The sequence below is a fragment of the Pseudophryne corroboree genome, chromosome 1 (assembly GCF_028390025.1).
Source record: "Pseudophryne corroboree isolate aPseCor3 chromosome 1, aPseCor3.hap2, whole genome shotgun sequence".
Lineage (NCBI taxonomy): Eukaryota > Metazoa > Chordata > Amphibia > Anura > Myobatrachidae > Pseudophryne > Pseudophryne corroboree.
In genome coordinates, this window is record NC_086444.1 from 158,883,325 (window position 1) to 158,900,268 (window position 16,944).

The following is a 16,944-nucleotide window of genomic DNA, read 5'->3' on the forward strand; positions in this document are numbered from 1 at the left end:
ATGGCGCATACAGCGCGCCACCATGCCCGCAGCATGGCGAGCGCAGTGTGCCCGCAAGGGGCTCTTTGCACTCGCCCCGCTGCCGGTATACTGGCGCTGGTATGCTGGGTCCCGGGATTCCGAGCGCCGGTATACCGTAGTACACCCAAAAGGATCTCCCTTAAGCATCTAAAAGGATTCACAGCATTCAGTGTTTACAAGGGGAATCACCAACTGTGCGTTGACACACAGATGTAGCCATGCTTATCCTACAGCGATGCGGCATTCTGCATCACGGTATACTGCATGGTGTGCCACGCCGCACACTCCCAGAAGTCTTGCAGGAGGACTTTTTTTTACATTCACTGCAGGCCACCAAGTCACTGCCGAGGAATGGGCTTTGCATCTCCTGATACCATCTTTAGGCGTAACTCAGGGTAAGGCATACGTCGGCAGGGTATGTTGTAGTAGCAAATAATCACTCACATACGGCACTGCGGGTGTCTTTGAATCAGGCCCATTATTTTTTTATTAAATAAAAAAAAAATTCTTCATTCACTTAATAAATATGCAATGCCTACTGTAAGTGAAAGACACATTTTTACAATGCAGATGGCAAAACAAAAATAAACAGGTTCCAATGGAGCCTTTATAAATGAATCATTAATTGGATTTTACACATGGGTTTAATTTAAAACGTACCGCTCTGTGCTCATACTTTTTCTCTCGCCGTCCCTGAGAAGGGAAGAAAAGCGCAAATTAATATATTATGAAAAAGGAATAACAGTGATTTAAATCTCTACGATAATGTTTACAGTGACTTCTTAAACCGTTGCTTACTTCATGCATATTTGATATATAATATAGTTTTATATTTTATTTATTCTTTTTTTTTTTATTAAGATTTAGGGATTATGGATGCAGGCTGATGCAAAGAGCACTGTATTGAATATGGCACTTAGTTGGATAGCCGGGGCACTCCAAACGGGATATGTGCGAGTTGCCGGCGGACGGGATGCCGGCTATCATGATCCTGACAGCGGGATCCTGTTCGCCAGAATGCCGGCAGCGGGGCGAGGGCTAGAAAGCCCAATGCAGGCTCGCTGCACTCGCTTTGCTGCCGAGCACGGTGGCTCGCTGCGCTCGCCACAGGTTATATTCTCCCTCTACAGGTGTCGTAGACACCCACAGAGGGAGAATAGCCTGTGTTGCTGGTATTCCGGCTGCAGCATTTCACCCGCTGTTGGGATTACGGCATCGGTATTGTGACTGCCAGAATCCCAATTGGCGGTATTTTAACTGGTTCCCCTCCAAACAGATGTCAAGGGTGGTAATTCAGACCTGATTGCAGCAGCAAATTTGTTAGCAGTTTGGCAAAACCATGTGCACAGCAGGAGGGGCAGATATAACATGTGCAGAGAGAGTTAAATTTGGGTGGAGTGTGTTCAAACTGAAATCTAAATTGCAGTGTAAAAATAGAGCAGGCAGTATTTACTCTGCATAGAAACAAAATAACCAACCCAAATCTAACTCTCTCTACACATGTTATATCTGCTACGCCTGCAGTGCACATGGTTTTGCTCAACTGCTAACAAATTTGCTGCTATGATCAGGTCTGAATTACCCCCAAGGTCCCACAGTCCATCCCAGCAATTTTGATTCTCCATCCACTCACATGCAACTTGGGGATACATTTTCTATAGATTGGGTTTAGATTGATTTTAGATCGATTTAAAAACAATCAACATTGAGACTTTTTTTTAAATTATTATTTATTTTATTTTTTTGTTTTGTTGATTTTTAAACCTTTGTTGGTACCCCTTAGAAAAGATAATAAATAATTGAATTATAGTGATACTTAAAACTAATTGCTTTTTTGAATTAGCATCACACGTCTTCAATCTTATAATCAGTCATTCAAGCCTATTTAAATGGAAAAAAGTAGTCACTCTGCTGTTTGGTATCATCATATGCACCACACTGAAGGTAAAGGATATAAGGCCATGTCCAAGCCTGATGTTCCTATGACTACAGTTGCAAATATTAAGAAGTTTAAAATCCATGGAATTGTAGCTGACCTCTATGGACGTGGTCGCAAGATGAAAATCGACCCCCGTTTAAACAGAAGGAATATGAGAATGGTAAAAAAAAAAAAATTAAAGGAAAACTTTCAGTGAGATATACAATGAACTCCAAGGTAAAGGAACAGTATGTCAGTAACTGATCGCACCATCTGATGCTTTTTGAGTGACAGTGGGCTCCATGGAAGAAGAGAAAACATCATAAAAAAATCCAAACTGGAATTTTCGAAAATGCATATTGACGCAATGCTTCTGGGAGAGTCAAATCTGGAGCTTTCTGGCCAGTCACACTAGTGCTAAGTTCACAGTTGAAAAAATGAAGCTGTTAAAGAGAGAGAACACCATACCTACTTTGAAACGTGGAGGAGACTCAGCTATGTTTTGGCTCTGCTTTGCTGTGTCTGGCACAGGGTGCCTTGAATCTGTGCAAAATTGTTTGGCGATGTACCAGTTTTTAAAAGATCGTAAACCAAGATGCGGAGTGGCAGTCTGCAAGGACGGGGGGGGGGGGTTGGGGGCAGTTAGGATGGAGGGGGGGGGGGGGGGATATGGTAGATCCAGACTGGAAAAGCCTCAGTAGGGCCAATAATTAAACAACTAAACAAATTGGGGCTGCACTGGAAAATATGAGGTCCAAGGATAATTATTTAAGATATTCTTATGAATCAAAAGTCTACTGCAAAGTCTGATTTCTATTAAATATGGAATAAACGATGCTGGGTACCAATTCCCTTTGTCATCAACTTACACCAGGGAAAAACATGGGTTACATTTTTTTTCAGGGAAGGGTACTAACAAAATTTTCCACAACTGTATGTGAATTTCTATCTGATCACTGGTCCTCTCTCTTCTAAGGTGACTTCATAGGTGACATCTATGTAATGGGTTCTTAATGAAAAAAAATAAAAATAAAATAAACCAAAAAAGACAACAACATGTAAAAATAAAATAATGAACCAAAAGGCCTAAATCACAGTTCTTATAGGTTTATCAGGAGTCATTTTGGCAGCACCTATTGATATGAACTGTTATTTAGAGAACGCCCTTTACATACAATGTGGTTTTCTTTCTGGTTTCAATGTTTAAATTGTTAAACAGTAACTGAGAGGCAAAAGGGGATTACTGTATATTCCACGGTCATATGATCTGTATAAATAAGAGCTGGCGTATTTTCTACAGTTAATCAGACTTGGTAAAACGTTTGTGAGGATTAAAATGACACTTTCAGTGTATATTCAACAATGATGAAGGATAAAAAAAACGTGTTAAGAAAATAAACACACACAAACATCTACTTACTTTTCTATGTGTGTTGAGCCTAGGCCCAGGGAAATATTTAGGAAGTTATGCCAGGATATCTCGGAGAAAAGGAGCGACAGCAGAGCCCTCTGCTGGTAGAGGTCAGTACAGGTTATTATTCCAAGCGCTCGTAACATTTTCTCGGTTACTTTCCCAACACCTGGAACCTGCAGCAATGAACACATCTGTTTGTAATACTTTACAGAGAACTGGTAGCAGGGTGTGACAGTTATGTATGTGTTACTGTGCTAAAGCATGCTGTGACTGATGAAGCCTCTGGATTTTATTAAGCCGTCATTCTATTTGCATGCCAGGGACACATGATGAGCTTCAGCTTGACAAATGTGTGTGTAGAGGGTGCTGAGGAAAGTCTTAGAAGAAATTATAAATGTCTTATCACTTAATCCTCCCTTCATCGGTTCCAATAGAAGAGATGACAAATGAGGATGTTGGAGGCTTCCCAGTGAAAAACAGGAATGCTGATGACCTGGCACTTGCAAAACCTAATAAATTACTGAGCCAGGACTCTTTTCAGGCAACGTAAATTCAACAAGCACAAAATAGGAAATATAAATGACTAAGGACAAAGTGATGCAAAGGTTTGGCCACTGCCAGTGAAAGTCTGTTGAGTGTATTTTTCTCATCCGCTTTATAAACACTGGTATAAAGAATACCCATCCCTATAAGCACTGCATTGAGTGTGGTTTAAAAATAGGATTTTAATTACCTACTGGTAAATCCTTTTCTCGTAGTCCGTAGAGGATGCTGGGGTCCACATTAGTACCATGGGGTATAGACGGGTCCACTAGGAGCCACTGGCACTTTAAGAGTTTAATAGTGTGGGCTAGCTCCTCCCTCTATGCCCCTCCTACCAGACTCAGTCTAGAAACTGTGCCCGAGGAGACGGACAACTTCGAGAGAAGGATTTAACACAGATAGTGGCGAGATTCACACCAGCTCACACAAACAAGGCAAACCAAGATAACAAGCTTGAAGAATAAGCAACAGCTAAATAACATTACTGAACCAAGTAATAACGCAGTACTTAACCAAGAACAAAGCAGTGCTGACCAAGTTACCACTGCTGGATAACGAAGCGCTGGGCGGGCGCTCAGCATCCTCTACGGACTACGAGAAAAGGATTTACCGGTAGGTAATTAAAATCCTATTTTCTCTTACGTCCTAGAGGATGCTGGGGTCCACATTAGTACCATGGGGATGTACCAAAGCTCCCAGAACAGGAGGGAGAGCGCAGATGCTCCTGCAGAACTGATTGACCAAATTTTAGGCCTTCAGAGGCCAAAGTATCGAACCTGTAGAACTTAGCAAACGTGTTCGACGCTGACATAGTAGCCGCTCGGCAAAGCTGTGAAGCCGAGACACCCCGGGCAGTCGTCCAGGAAGAACCCACTTTACGAGTAGAGTGGGCCTTAACAGATCTTGGACACGGCAATCCTGCCGTAGAATACGCATGCTGGACAGTGAACCTGATCCAGCGAGAGATCGTCTGCTTAGAAGCAGGACACCTAATTTTCTTGGGATCATACAGGACAAACAGTGAGTCCCATATCCGCCGCTCCAAACCCCAACCCTGGCACACCAAACTAACACGTTTCTTACAAAAATGCTCACGCTCCGCTGAACGCTCCTGGAGGAGATCTCACTCTCTGGCGGACTTCCTCCATTTCAAGTTTATTCTCTCCTCCTACAGCTCTGCTCTTTCCCTCGCCAAGCAATCCTTTTTCCGAGCACTCATCTCTTCTCAGTCCTCCTGTCCACGCCGTCTCTTTGAAACTTTCAACACTCTCCTTCGCCCCCCTCCTCCTCCCCTCCCATCCTCCCTCACTGCCACTGACTTTGCCTCCTTCTTCATCTCCAAAATTGAAGATATCCGACACGACATCTCCCGCCGTCACCCCTCTGCTACCCCCCTGCCCCCTTTATCCCTCCCCTCCATCTATCCCACTTCAGAAAAGGAAGTCCACTCCCTCATCTTATCCTCCCCCCCCACCACCTGCCCCCTGGACCCCCTTCCCTCCAGTCTTCTCCGCTCCCTCTCCCCCACTGCCTGCTCCCACTTTGCTCACCTCTTTAACCTGTCCCTCTCCACCGGCATCTTCCCCTCACCATTCAAACATGCTCTGGTCTCGCCTATTCTCAAAAAACCCAACCTCGACCCCTCATCACCCACTAACTACCGCCCCATCTCTCTTCTCCCTTTCGCCTCCAAATTACTTGAACGACTAGTCTACAGCCGTCTCACAAGCTACCTCTCTGACAACTCCATCCTCGATCCACTACAATCTGGCTTTCGCCCACTCCACTCAACTGAGACTGCCCTGGTGAAAGTCACCAATGACCTGCTTTCGGCCAAATCCAGGGGCCACTTCTCTCTGCTCATCCTTCTGGACCTCTCTGCTGCCTTTGACACCGTAGATCAGGCCTGGCCAACCTGTGGCTCTCCAGATGTTGTGAAACTACACATACCAGCATGCCTTGCTACAGTTTTAGCATTCCCTAATAGCAAAACTGTGGCAAAGCATGATGGGACTTGTAGTTTTACAACAGCTGGAGAGCCACAGGTTGGCCAGGCCTGCCGTAGATCATCCTCTCCTCCTCGGTACACTCCAAAACGCTGGCCTCTCTAGCACTGTCCTTGACTGGTTTTCTTCTTACCTCACTAACCGCTCCTTCTCTGTGTCTGCCTCAAGCACCACCTCACACCCTTCCATCCTTCCTGTTGGTGTCCCTCAGGGTTCTGTCCTTGGACCCCTTCTGTTCTCCCTGTATACCTCTTCCCTGGGTGCGCTCATTAACTCATTTGGCCTTCAATACCACCTCTATGCTGATGACACACAACTCTACCTCTCATCTCCTGATCTGTCCCCCTCTGTCCTCTCTCAGGTATCCAGCTGCCTCTCTGCAATCTCCTCCTGGATGTCTGAACGCTCTCTAAAGCTCAACATGGACAAAACGGAACTCATCATCTTCCCCCCATCCAGAGCAACACCCCCGACCAATATCTCCATCATTGTTAACAACACCACCATCTCCCCTGTTCCCCAACTCCGCTGTCTGGGCGTCACTCTTGACTCCTCCCTCTCCTTTGCACCCCACATCCAAGCTCTGGCACAATCCTGTTGTTTCCAGCTACGCAACATTGCTCGTATCAGGCCATATCTCTCCCAGAGTGCAACTAAACTCATCATCCACTCACTGGTCATCTCACAACTTGACTACTGCAATGTCCTCCTCACTGGCCTCGCTTGCTCTCATCTTGCTCCCCTCCAATCTGTCCTGAACTCCTCAGCTAGGCTTATCTTCCTCTCCTGCCGCACCACATCTGCCACTCCCCTTCAACAAAATCTACACTGGCTCCCATTCCCCTACAGAACCCTCTTCAAACGCCTCACCCTCACATACAAGGCCATCTCTAATTTCACTGCTCCCTACATTTCCAACCTCCTTTCCCTTCATACTCCCTCCCGCCCCCTACGGTCGACTAATGACCGTCGCCTCTCCACCGCCCTGGTCACTGCTGTCACGATCCGGGTATCTGGACGCCATTTCTTACCCATCAGATGCCTCCTAAGGCTGGCTCAGCGCTCCAGGACCGGATTCCATCTGTTATCCTGATGTGTACATTCCTGTATCCTCTCCTGTCACTCTGGGACGCTGTCACAGTAAACGCCATATTACACCTGGCATGGCGTCTCCCGCGGCCTCCGCCGCCGTCCCTGAACTTCTGCATGCAGAGTGTCTGAGTGGCGATTACGTCAGCCGCGGCCTCCGCTGTGTCCGCGTGGTTGGATGTGCATCTGTCAGCCTGGCGCCTCCTGTCTCCGGTGGCCGGCGCCGCCATTACTGTTTTCATTACCACATGGATTACAAACCAAACTTCCCTCCAAGTGTCTGCATGGGCGCAGCCATCTTGGATTCTGTCAGCTGATCATTTCCACCAATCTGTTCTCAGTATTAATAATCTGCATAATTGCCTAGCCAATCCCTTCCTTGCTGCAGGTATAAATACACTGTGCCTGAGCAAGGAAGGCGTCAGTGCTTTGGTTGTCAAACCTAGTTCCTGTTTGTCTCTCTCCTGTGATTGTCTTCCAGGTTCCAGCTCCTGTCTCAAGACTTCCACCATAGAGACCCGCACCAGCATTCCACCTGCGGTGTAGCCTGACTCTCCAATCCATTGTGGATTCATCTGTTTCCAGCTACAACATTACCTGCTTCCAGCTCAGCTTCCAGCAGAGTACAGCTTCCCTTAAAGGGCCGGTGTCCTTTCTACACTTTACCACTCTCCACCGGTATTATTATTTCTCCGCTCTCAAGTTCTACATTTCAGTTCATATTTCATCGTTCCCAAGTTCATTTATTATTTAACTGGTTCCAGCCAGTATCCACTCCGTGCTAACAACAGTCTGGTTCCAGCCAGTATCCACAGCAGCTGTTTTATCTTCAGCAACCCAGCTTTTCCTGGAACACCAGCTGGCACAATCCTCGGTTATCTCCATTGCTACAGTCGGGCCTGGTAAGGACTTTCCATCTAGAAGATCATAAGAACTATCTCACACTACCAGTGCCCTGTGGCTCCTGCCATCCTGTAGTACCCAGGAACTGTATTTATTCTTTGCTGACTTTTACGTTTTCTTTTACTGCTGCTGTGTTGCGGAGTTGTCATAATAAACATCATTGACTTTTATCCAAGTTGTCGTGGTCACGCCTTCGGGCAGTTATTATTCATGTTACTTACATGTCCAGGGGTCTGATACAACCTCCCAGGTTCTGGTACATCTCAGCCCCTACAACTGAGGCTGCCTCCCGTCAGCTCAGGCCCTCAGTTGTGACCGTAAGCACTGACCTAATGAATCCAGCCGGAGACCAGGATCAAGCGGCCAGGCCGATGCAAGAACTGGCAGCCCGACTAGAACATCAGGAGGCTGCACAGGGCCACATCATCCGCTGTCTCCAGGATCTCTCTACTCGGCTGGATGGGATTCAGACAACTCTCCGTGGATCAGGCGCGTCTGGTGCGTCAACCACAGTGACTCCAGCTATAACCCCACCCACCTTACCCATTTCTGCTCCACGTCTTCATCTTCCAACGCCAGCAAAATTTGACGGATCTCCAAGATTCTGCAGGGGATTTCTCAACCAGTGTGAGATTCAGTTTGAGCTACAACCTGGCAATTTTCCCAGTGACCGTACAAAAATTGCCTACATTATTTCTCTTCTCAGTGGCTCAGCCCTTGATTGGGCATCACCGTTATGGGAGAGGTCCGACACCCTGCTATCTTCCTACACTGCCTTCGTGTCAACATTCAGGCGCATCTTCGACGAGCCAGGCCGGGTAACCTCAGCTTCATCCGAGATTCTCCGTTTACGCCAGGGGTCACGTACTGTAGGACAATATCTGATACAGTTCCAGATCCTGGCATCCGAACTGGCATGGAACGACGAGGCCCTGTATGCTGCATTCTGGCATGGCTTATCTGAGCGTATTAAAGATGAGTTAGCTACCAGAGACTTACCTTCTCAGTTAGATGAGCTAATCTCACTCTGCACGAAAGTTGATTTACGTTTCAGAGAGAGAGCAACTGAGCGTGGAAGATCATCTGCTCCAAAATCTTCTGCTCCTCCTCCTCGTCAACTGTCACCATCTAAAGATGAGCCCATGCAACTTGGCCGTTCCCGTTTAACTCCTGCTGAGCGCCGAAGACGTCTCTCCGAGTTTCTCTGTCTCTATTGTGCAGCTCCGTCTCACACCATTAATGCCTGTCCCAAACGTCCGGGAAACTCCAAATCCTAGCTCGCCAAGGAGAGGGCCGGCTAGGAGTAATGATCTCCTCTCCATCTCCTCAAGATTGTAATCTCCCAGTCTCGCTTCACGTTGCTCAACGTTATCGGAACGTCATTGCCCTCCTTGATTCCGGAGCAGCTGGGAACTTTATTACCGAAGCCTATGTTAAACGGTGGTCCCTACCCACCGAGAGACTTCCTTCGTCCATTTCTTTAACTGCCGTGGATGGCAGCAAAATTTTTGATGCAGTTATTTCTTTAAGGACTCTACCAGTTCGTCTGAGAGTGGGAGTTCTTCATTCCGAACTTATTTCTTTTTTAGTGATTCCAAGAGCCACACATCCTGTGGTCCTGGGCCTTCCATGGCTCCGTCTTCACAATCCTACAATTGATTGGACGACTACGCAAATCCTGGCATGGGGTTCCTCCTGTGCTGAGACATGTTTGTTTAAAGTATTGCCTGTCTGTTCTTCCTCCCCCAGGTCGTCTGATGTTCCACCTCCTCCATATCAAGATTTCACGGATGTGTTCAGTAAAGCTTCTGCTGATATCCTTCCTCCTCATAGAGAATGGGACTGTCCGATTGATCTCGTTCCAGGGAAGGTTCCACCTCGAGGCCGAACTTATCCGTTGTCTCTGCCTGAGACGCATTCTATGGAGGAATATATTAAAGAGAACCTAGCAAAGGGGTTCATTCGACCTTCTTCTTCTCCAGCCGGCGCAGGCTTCTTTTTTGTAAAAAAGAAAGATGGTGGTCTGCGGCCGTGCATCGACTACAGAGGTTTGAACGACATTACCATCAAGAACCGTTATCCTTTACCCCTGATTACTGAGCTCTTTGACAGAGTTAGCGGAGCTACCATCTTTACAAAGCTGGACTTGCGAGGTGCATACAATCTCATCCGGATCCGTGAGGGTGACGAGTGGAAGACCGCCTTTAACACCCGTGACGGACATTATGAGTACCTCGTCATGCCCTTCGGATTGAGCAATGCTCCAGCTGTCTTCCAGCATTTTGTCAATGAGATCTTCAGAGACATTCTATACCGTCATGTCGTGGTCTATCTAGACGATATCCTCATTTTTGCCAACGATTTAGAGGAACATCGTTTTTGGGTTAAAGAGGTTCTGTCCCGTCTCCGTGTCAATCATCTCTATTGCAAATTAGAAAAATGCGTCTTTGAAGTCAAGTCCATTCCGTTTCTAGGGTACATTGTGTCCGGTTCCGGACTAGAGATGGATCCTGAGAAACTACAAGCAATCCAAAATTGGCCGGTACCCTTAACCCTCAAAGGGGTCCAGAGGTTCTTAGGGTTCGCCAACTATTACCGAAAGTTTATACGAGACTTTTCCACCATTGTGGCGCCTATTACTGCTTTCACTAAGAAGGGTGCTAACCCGTCCAAGTGGTCTGAAGAAGCCATGCAAGCATTTCATCTTTTAAAACAAAGGTTCATCTCTGCGCCTGTTCTGAAACAGCCTGACATCGACTCTCCTTTCATCTTAGAGGTGGATGCCTCCTCCGTTGGAGTAGGAGCGGTGTTATCTCAGAGGGCTAAAGATGGCCATTTACACCCTTGCAGTTTCTTCTCCCGGAAGTTCTCCCCAGCTGAGCGCAACTATGCCATTGGCGACCAGGAGTTGCTAGCCATCAAGCTCGCTCTAGAAGAGTGGAGGTATCTGTTGGAGGGAGCTTCTCATTCAATCACCATACTTACAGACCACAAGAACCTTTTATACCTGAAGGGCGCACAATGTCTCAACCCTCGTCAGGCCAGATGGGCACTTTTCTTTTCCAGGTTCGACTTTAAACTCCAGTTCTGTCCAGGCTCTCAGAATCGCAAGGCCGATGCCCTTTCCCGCTCATGGGAGCAAGAAAATGAGTCAGAGTCTTCAGACAAGCATCCTATTATAAATCCGTTGGCATTCTCCACGGTAGGGATGGACTCTACGCCCCCATCAGGGAAAAGTTTTGTGAAGCCGATGCTAAGGAAGAAGCTCATGCATTGGGCCCATGCTTCCCGTTTTGCCGGACATACAGGTATCCAAAAAACCCTGGAGTTTATCTCTAGGTCCTATTGGTGGCCAACTCTGAAAAAGGACGTCTTGGAGTTTATTGCATCTTGCCCAAAGTGTGCCCAACATAAAGTATCCCGCCAGTCGCCTGCGGGGCAACTGGTTCCACTATCCGTTCCCCGTCGACCATGGACCCACTTGTCGATGGATTTCATTACAGACTTACCCATGTGCAACAAGTTCAATACCATCTGGGTGGTAGTTGACCGGTTCACCAAGATGGCACACTTCATTCCTCTCACCGGTCTTCCGTCAGCTTCCAAGTTGGCTCAAGTATTCATACAAGAGATCTTCCGACTCCACGGTCTTCCTGAAGAAATTATCTCAGATCGAGGAGTTCAATTCACAGCCAAATTCTGGCGAAGTTTATGTCAAGTCCTCCAAGTCAAGCTAAAGTTTTCCACGGCTTACCATCCTCAGACCAATGGTCAAACCGAGAGGGTGAATCAGGACTTGGAGGCCTTCCTCCGCATCTATGTGTCCTCCTCTCAAGATGACTGGGTTCAATTACTTCCCTGGGCCGAGTTCTGTCATAACAACCAGTATCATTCTTCATCTGCTTCAACACCATTCTTCACTAACTTTGGATTCCACCCTAAAGTCCCTGAGTTCCAACCGCTTCCAGCAACTTCTGTTCCCGCAGTGGATATCACCTTGCATCAGTTTGCCAATATCTGGAAGAGCGTACGATCAGCTCTGCTCAAGGCATCGTTCAGGTACAAGAAGTTTGCGGATAAGAAGCGTCGAGCAGTTCCTGCTCTCAAGGTGGGTGATCGGGTATGGTTATCCACGAAGAATTTGAGGTTAAGAGTTCCCAGTATGAAGTTTGCACCTCGCTATATCGGTCCTTTCAAGATTGAACAAGTCATCAATCCTGTTGCTTACAGACTCCAGTTGCCTCCCTTCTTAAAAATACCCAGGACATTCCATGTTTCCCTGTTGAAACTGCTGATCTTGAATCGGTTTCATTCCTCACTTCCTCCAACTCCGAAAGTCCAAACTCAATGAGGCGTTGAGTATGAAGTGGCCAAGATCCTGGACTCACGTCACCGTTACGGTCAACTACAATATCTTATTGACTGGAAAGGTTATGGTCCTGAGGAACGTTCATGGACCAATGCTTCTGATGTCCATGCTCCTGCCTTGGTCCGGAGATTCCATTCCAAGTTTCCTCAAAAGCCAAAGAAGTGTCCTGGGGCCACTCCTAAAGGGGGGGGTGCTGTCACGATCCGGGTATCTGGACGCCATTTCTTACCCATCAGATGCCTCCTAAGGCTGGCTCAGCGCTCCAGGACCGGATTCCATCTGTTATCCTGATGTGTACATTCCTGTATCCTCTCCTGTCACTCTGGGACGCTGTCACAGTAAACGCCATATTACACCTGGCATGGCGTCTCCCGCGGCCTCCGCCGCTGTCCCTGAACTTCTGCATGCAGAGTGTCTGAGTGGCGATTACGTCAGCCGCGGCCTCCGCTGTGTCCGCGTGGTTGGATGTGCATCTGTCAGCCTGGCGCCTCCTGTCTCCGGTGGCCGGCGCCGCCATTACTGTTTTCATTACCACATGGATTACAAACCAAACTTCCCTCCAAGTGTCTGCATGGGCGCAGCCATCTTGGATTCTGTCAGCTGATCATTTCCACCAATCTGTTCTCAGTATTAATAATCTGCATAATTGCCTAGCCAATCCCTTCCTTGCTGTATGTATAAATACACTGTGCCTGAGCAAGGAAGGCGTCAGTGCTTTGGTTGTCAAACCTAGTTCCTGTTTGTCTCTCTCCTGTGATTGTCTTCCAGGTTCCAGCTCCTGTCTCAAGACTTCCACCATAGAGACCCGCACCAGCATTCCACCTGCGGTGTAGCCTGACTCTCCAATCCATTGTGGATTCATCTGTTTCCAGCTACAACATTACCTGCTTCCAGCTCAGCTTCCAGCAGAGTACAGCTTCCCTTAAAGGGCCGGTGTCCTTTCTACACTTTACCACTCTCCACCGGTATTATTATTTCTCCGCTCTCAAGTTCTACATTTCAGTTCATATTTCATCGTTCCCAAGTTCATTTATTATTTAACTGGTTCCAGCCAGTATCCACTCCGTGCTAACAACAGTCTGGTTCCAGCCAGTATCCACAGCAGCTGTTTTATCTTCAGCAACCCAGCTTTTCCTGGAACACCAGCTGGCACAATCCTCGGTTATCTCCATTGCTACAGTCGGGCCTGGTAAGGACTTTCCATCTAGAAGATCATAAGAACTATCTCACACTACCAGTGCCCTGTGGCTCCTGCCATCCTGTAGTACCCAGGAACTGTATTTATTCTTTGCTGACTTTTACGTTTTCTTTTACTGCTGCTGTGTTGCGGAGTTGTCATAATAAACATCATTGACTTTTATCCAAGTTGTCGTGGTCACGCCTTCGGGCAGTTATTATTCATGTTACTTACATGTCCAGGGGTCTGATACAACCTCCCAGGTTCCGGTACATCTCAGCCCCTACAACTGAGGCTGCCTCCCGTCAGCTCAGGCCCTCAGTTGTGACAACTGCTTCCCATGCACGAGTTCAGGATTTTGCCCGTGCTGCACCCCTTCAGTGGAACGCACTCCCCCGCTCCATTAGACTCTCTCCAACCTTGCAAAGCTTCAAACGGGCACTAAAATCCCACCTATTCATCAAAGCATACCCTCCCGATGCATAACCCAGTGCTTAAGCCGCGCCTCCACCCCCCTGCCTCATGCCGTGAACATCTCAGCTTTGCTTGCATACTGCCATCAGGCTATCTCCCACTTGCCTGCACCTCTTGTCATCTGTCTGTCGCCCCTCCCCAATAGATTGTTAGCTCTTCAGAGCAGGGCCCTCTTTCCTCTTGTTATCTAAGCCCTCGTCTCAACACATTTCACTCACAGCTCTCCCCTACTCAACGACCATCTTTATCCTGCTAGTAAAGGCTCATCTCCATCTATGGCCACCAGCCTCTAGTAGTACGATGATCACTCCCTCAATACTTACATCTTAGCTGTATTATGTCTTGAGAATGTGTGGTGCTCTGTTACATGTACTCTATTTCTGTTATTTATTTACTGTAATGCAATGTTTTGTCCCCTGTACTGTCCTTTGTACGGCGCTGCGAAACACATGTGGCGCCTTATAAATAAAATTTAATAATAATAATAATATCCACACCTGCTTGCAGGAAGAGGAGAAACCGTCCCAGTTGAAACTCCACTGTAGGAAACTTCTTGGATTCACACCAAGATACATACTTTTTCCAAATGCGATGGTAATGTTTAGACATTACTCCTTTCCTAGCCTGTATCAGGGTAGGAATGACTTTGTTCAGAATGTCCTTCCGTGCTAATATCTGGCGTTCAACCTCCATGACTTCAAACGTAGCCGCAGTAAGTCTTGATAAGCGAACAACCCCTGTTGCAACAGGTCCTCCCGAAGAGGAAGCGGCCTCGGATCTTCCAGCAGTAGATCCAGAAGATCCGCGTACCAAGCCCTTCTTGGCCAGTCCGGAGCAATGAGGATTGCCTGAACTCTTGTTCTCCTTATGAGCTTTAGAATCCTTGGGATGAGTGGAAGTGGAGGAAACACGTACACCGACTGGAACACCCAAGGAGACACCAGAGCTTCCACCGCCACTGCTTGTGGGTCTCTCGACCAGGAACAAAAATGCAGAAGCTTATTGTTGAGGCGGGAGGCCATCATGTCTATTTCAGGAACCCCCCAAAGACCTGTCACCTCCGTGAACACCTCTGGATGTAGGCTCCACTCTCCTGGATGGAGATTGTGTCTGCTGAGGAAGTTCGCTTCCCAGTTGACCACTCCCGGAATGAAAATTGCTGACAGCGCCAACGCGTGTTTTTCTGCCTAGAGGATGAGTCTCGTCACCTCTGACATTGCAGCTCTGCTCTTCGTTCCGCCCTGTAGGTTTATGTAGGCCACCGTCGTTACATTGTCCGACAGCACTTGAATGGTTCGATCTCGCAGAAGATGTGCCGCTTGGAGAAGACCTTTGTACACGGCTCTTAGTTCCAGAATGTTTATTGTAAGACCGGATTCCAGGCTTGACCACCTTCCTTGGAAGGGGTGGTCTTCAGGTTGCCGGCGGTCGGGGTCCCGGCGACCAGCATACCTGCGCCGGAATCCCGACCGCCGGCATACCGACATTTTTTTCTCCCTCTTGGGGGTCCACAACCCCCCTGGCTGGAGAATAGATAGCGTGGCCGCAGCGTGGCGAGCCCACAAAGGGCTCATTTGCGCTCGCCCAGCTGTTGGTATGCCGGCAGTCGGGATTACGGCGGAAGTATGCTGGTCGCCGGGACCCCGACCGCCGGCAAACCATACTATACCCCTTGGAAGGTTTCCCCTTGAGTGACTGTGCCCCATCCCTGGATGCTTGCATCCGTGGTTAGAAGGATCCAGTCCTGAATCCCGAACCTGTGGCCCTCCAGAAGATGGGACATTTGCAGCCACCAGAGGAGTGAAATACTTGCTTCCGGCGACAGACGAATCCTCAGGTGCAAATGTAGATGAGACCCCAACCACTTGTCCAGGAGATCCAGTTGGAAGGATCGAGCATGAAATCTACCGTACTGTAGAGCCTCGTAGGAGGCAACCATCTTCCCCCGAAGGCGAATGCACTGATGAGCCGATACCCGGGCTGGCTTCAGGATATCCCAGACCAGTGTTTGAATCACCAACGCTTTCTCCTCCGGTAGAAACACCCTCTGCACTTGCGTGTCGAGGATCATCCCCAGGAAAGACAATCTCCTTGTCGGCTCCAAATGTGACTTTGGAAGGTTTAGGATCCAACCATGATCCCTGAGCAGACGAGTCGTGAGAGCAATAGACTGCAACAACTTTTCCCTGGTCGATGCCTTTATCAGCAGATCGTCCAGATATGGGATTATGTTCACCCCTTGTCTGCGGAGGAGAACCATCATCTCTGCCATCACCTTGGTGAACACCCTCGGTGCAGTGGAGAGGCCGAATGGCAGTTGCTGGAACTGATAGTGACAGTCCAACAGAGCAAATCTGAGATAAGCCTGGTGCGGCAGCCAAATCGGAATGTGGAGGTACTCCTCCAGACCTGAGATCACCACTCTCAGAGACTCCAATTTGAATTTGAACTCCCTCAGATAAGGATTTAACGATCTCAAGTTCAAAATCGGTCTGACTGAACCATCCGGTTTCGGTACCACGAAAAGGTTTGAATAATAACCCGTGGTTTGCATATGAGGCGGAACTGGGACAATGACCTGTGACTTTTCCAATTTTTGGATGGCTTCCTGCAGGATAGCCCTGTCCGCCAGCAAAGCTGGCAAGCCTGATTTGAAGAATCGGTGAGGCAGAAGTTCTTGAAACTCCAGTCTGTACCCCTGTGACACAATATCCTGTACCCAGGGATCAAGTCCGGACGACACCCAGACGTGGCTGAAACGTCTGAGCCTCGCACCCACCAGCCCGTTTTCCAGGATTTGCGGTCCACCGTCATGATGAGGATTTTGAGGAACCAGAAGCAGGTTTCTGGACCTGGGAGCCTGCGGGTGCAGGCTTTTTTGATTTTGCACGACCACCTCTAAAGAAGTTGGTAGGAGGCTTGGACTTTTTTGTCTTAGCGGTCCGAAAGTACTGCGATGCAGATGAAGAAAAGGGTTTCTTCATTGAAGGCGTAGCTGAGGGAAGAAAAGGTGACTTACCCACGGTTGCT

General features: G+C 48.0%; 1 protein-coding gene across 3 annotated transcripts in view; it reads right to left on the reverse strand.

The window, feature by feature from the left end:
* POLK (DNA polymerase kappa) overlaps positions 1 to 16,944 on the reverse strand; it is a 309,870-nt gene that overhangs the window by 66,218 nt on the left and 226,708 nt on the right. For all 3 annotated transcript variants that reach the window (XM_063963814.1, XM_063963824.1, XM_063963822.1), the window contains 2 exons: positions 3,360 to 3,526; positions 682 to 714 (listed from right to left, as the gene is read on the reverse strand). In XM_063963814.1, the coding sequence (XP_063819884.1) occupies positions 682 to 714; positions 3,360 to 3,526 (200 nt within the window). The remainder of the gene's footprint in view (positions 1 to 681; positions 715 to 3,359; positions 3,527 to 16,944) is intronic.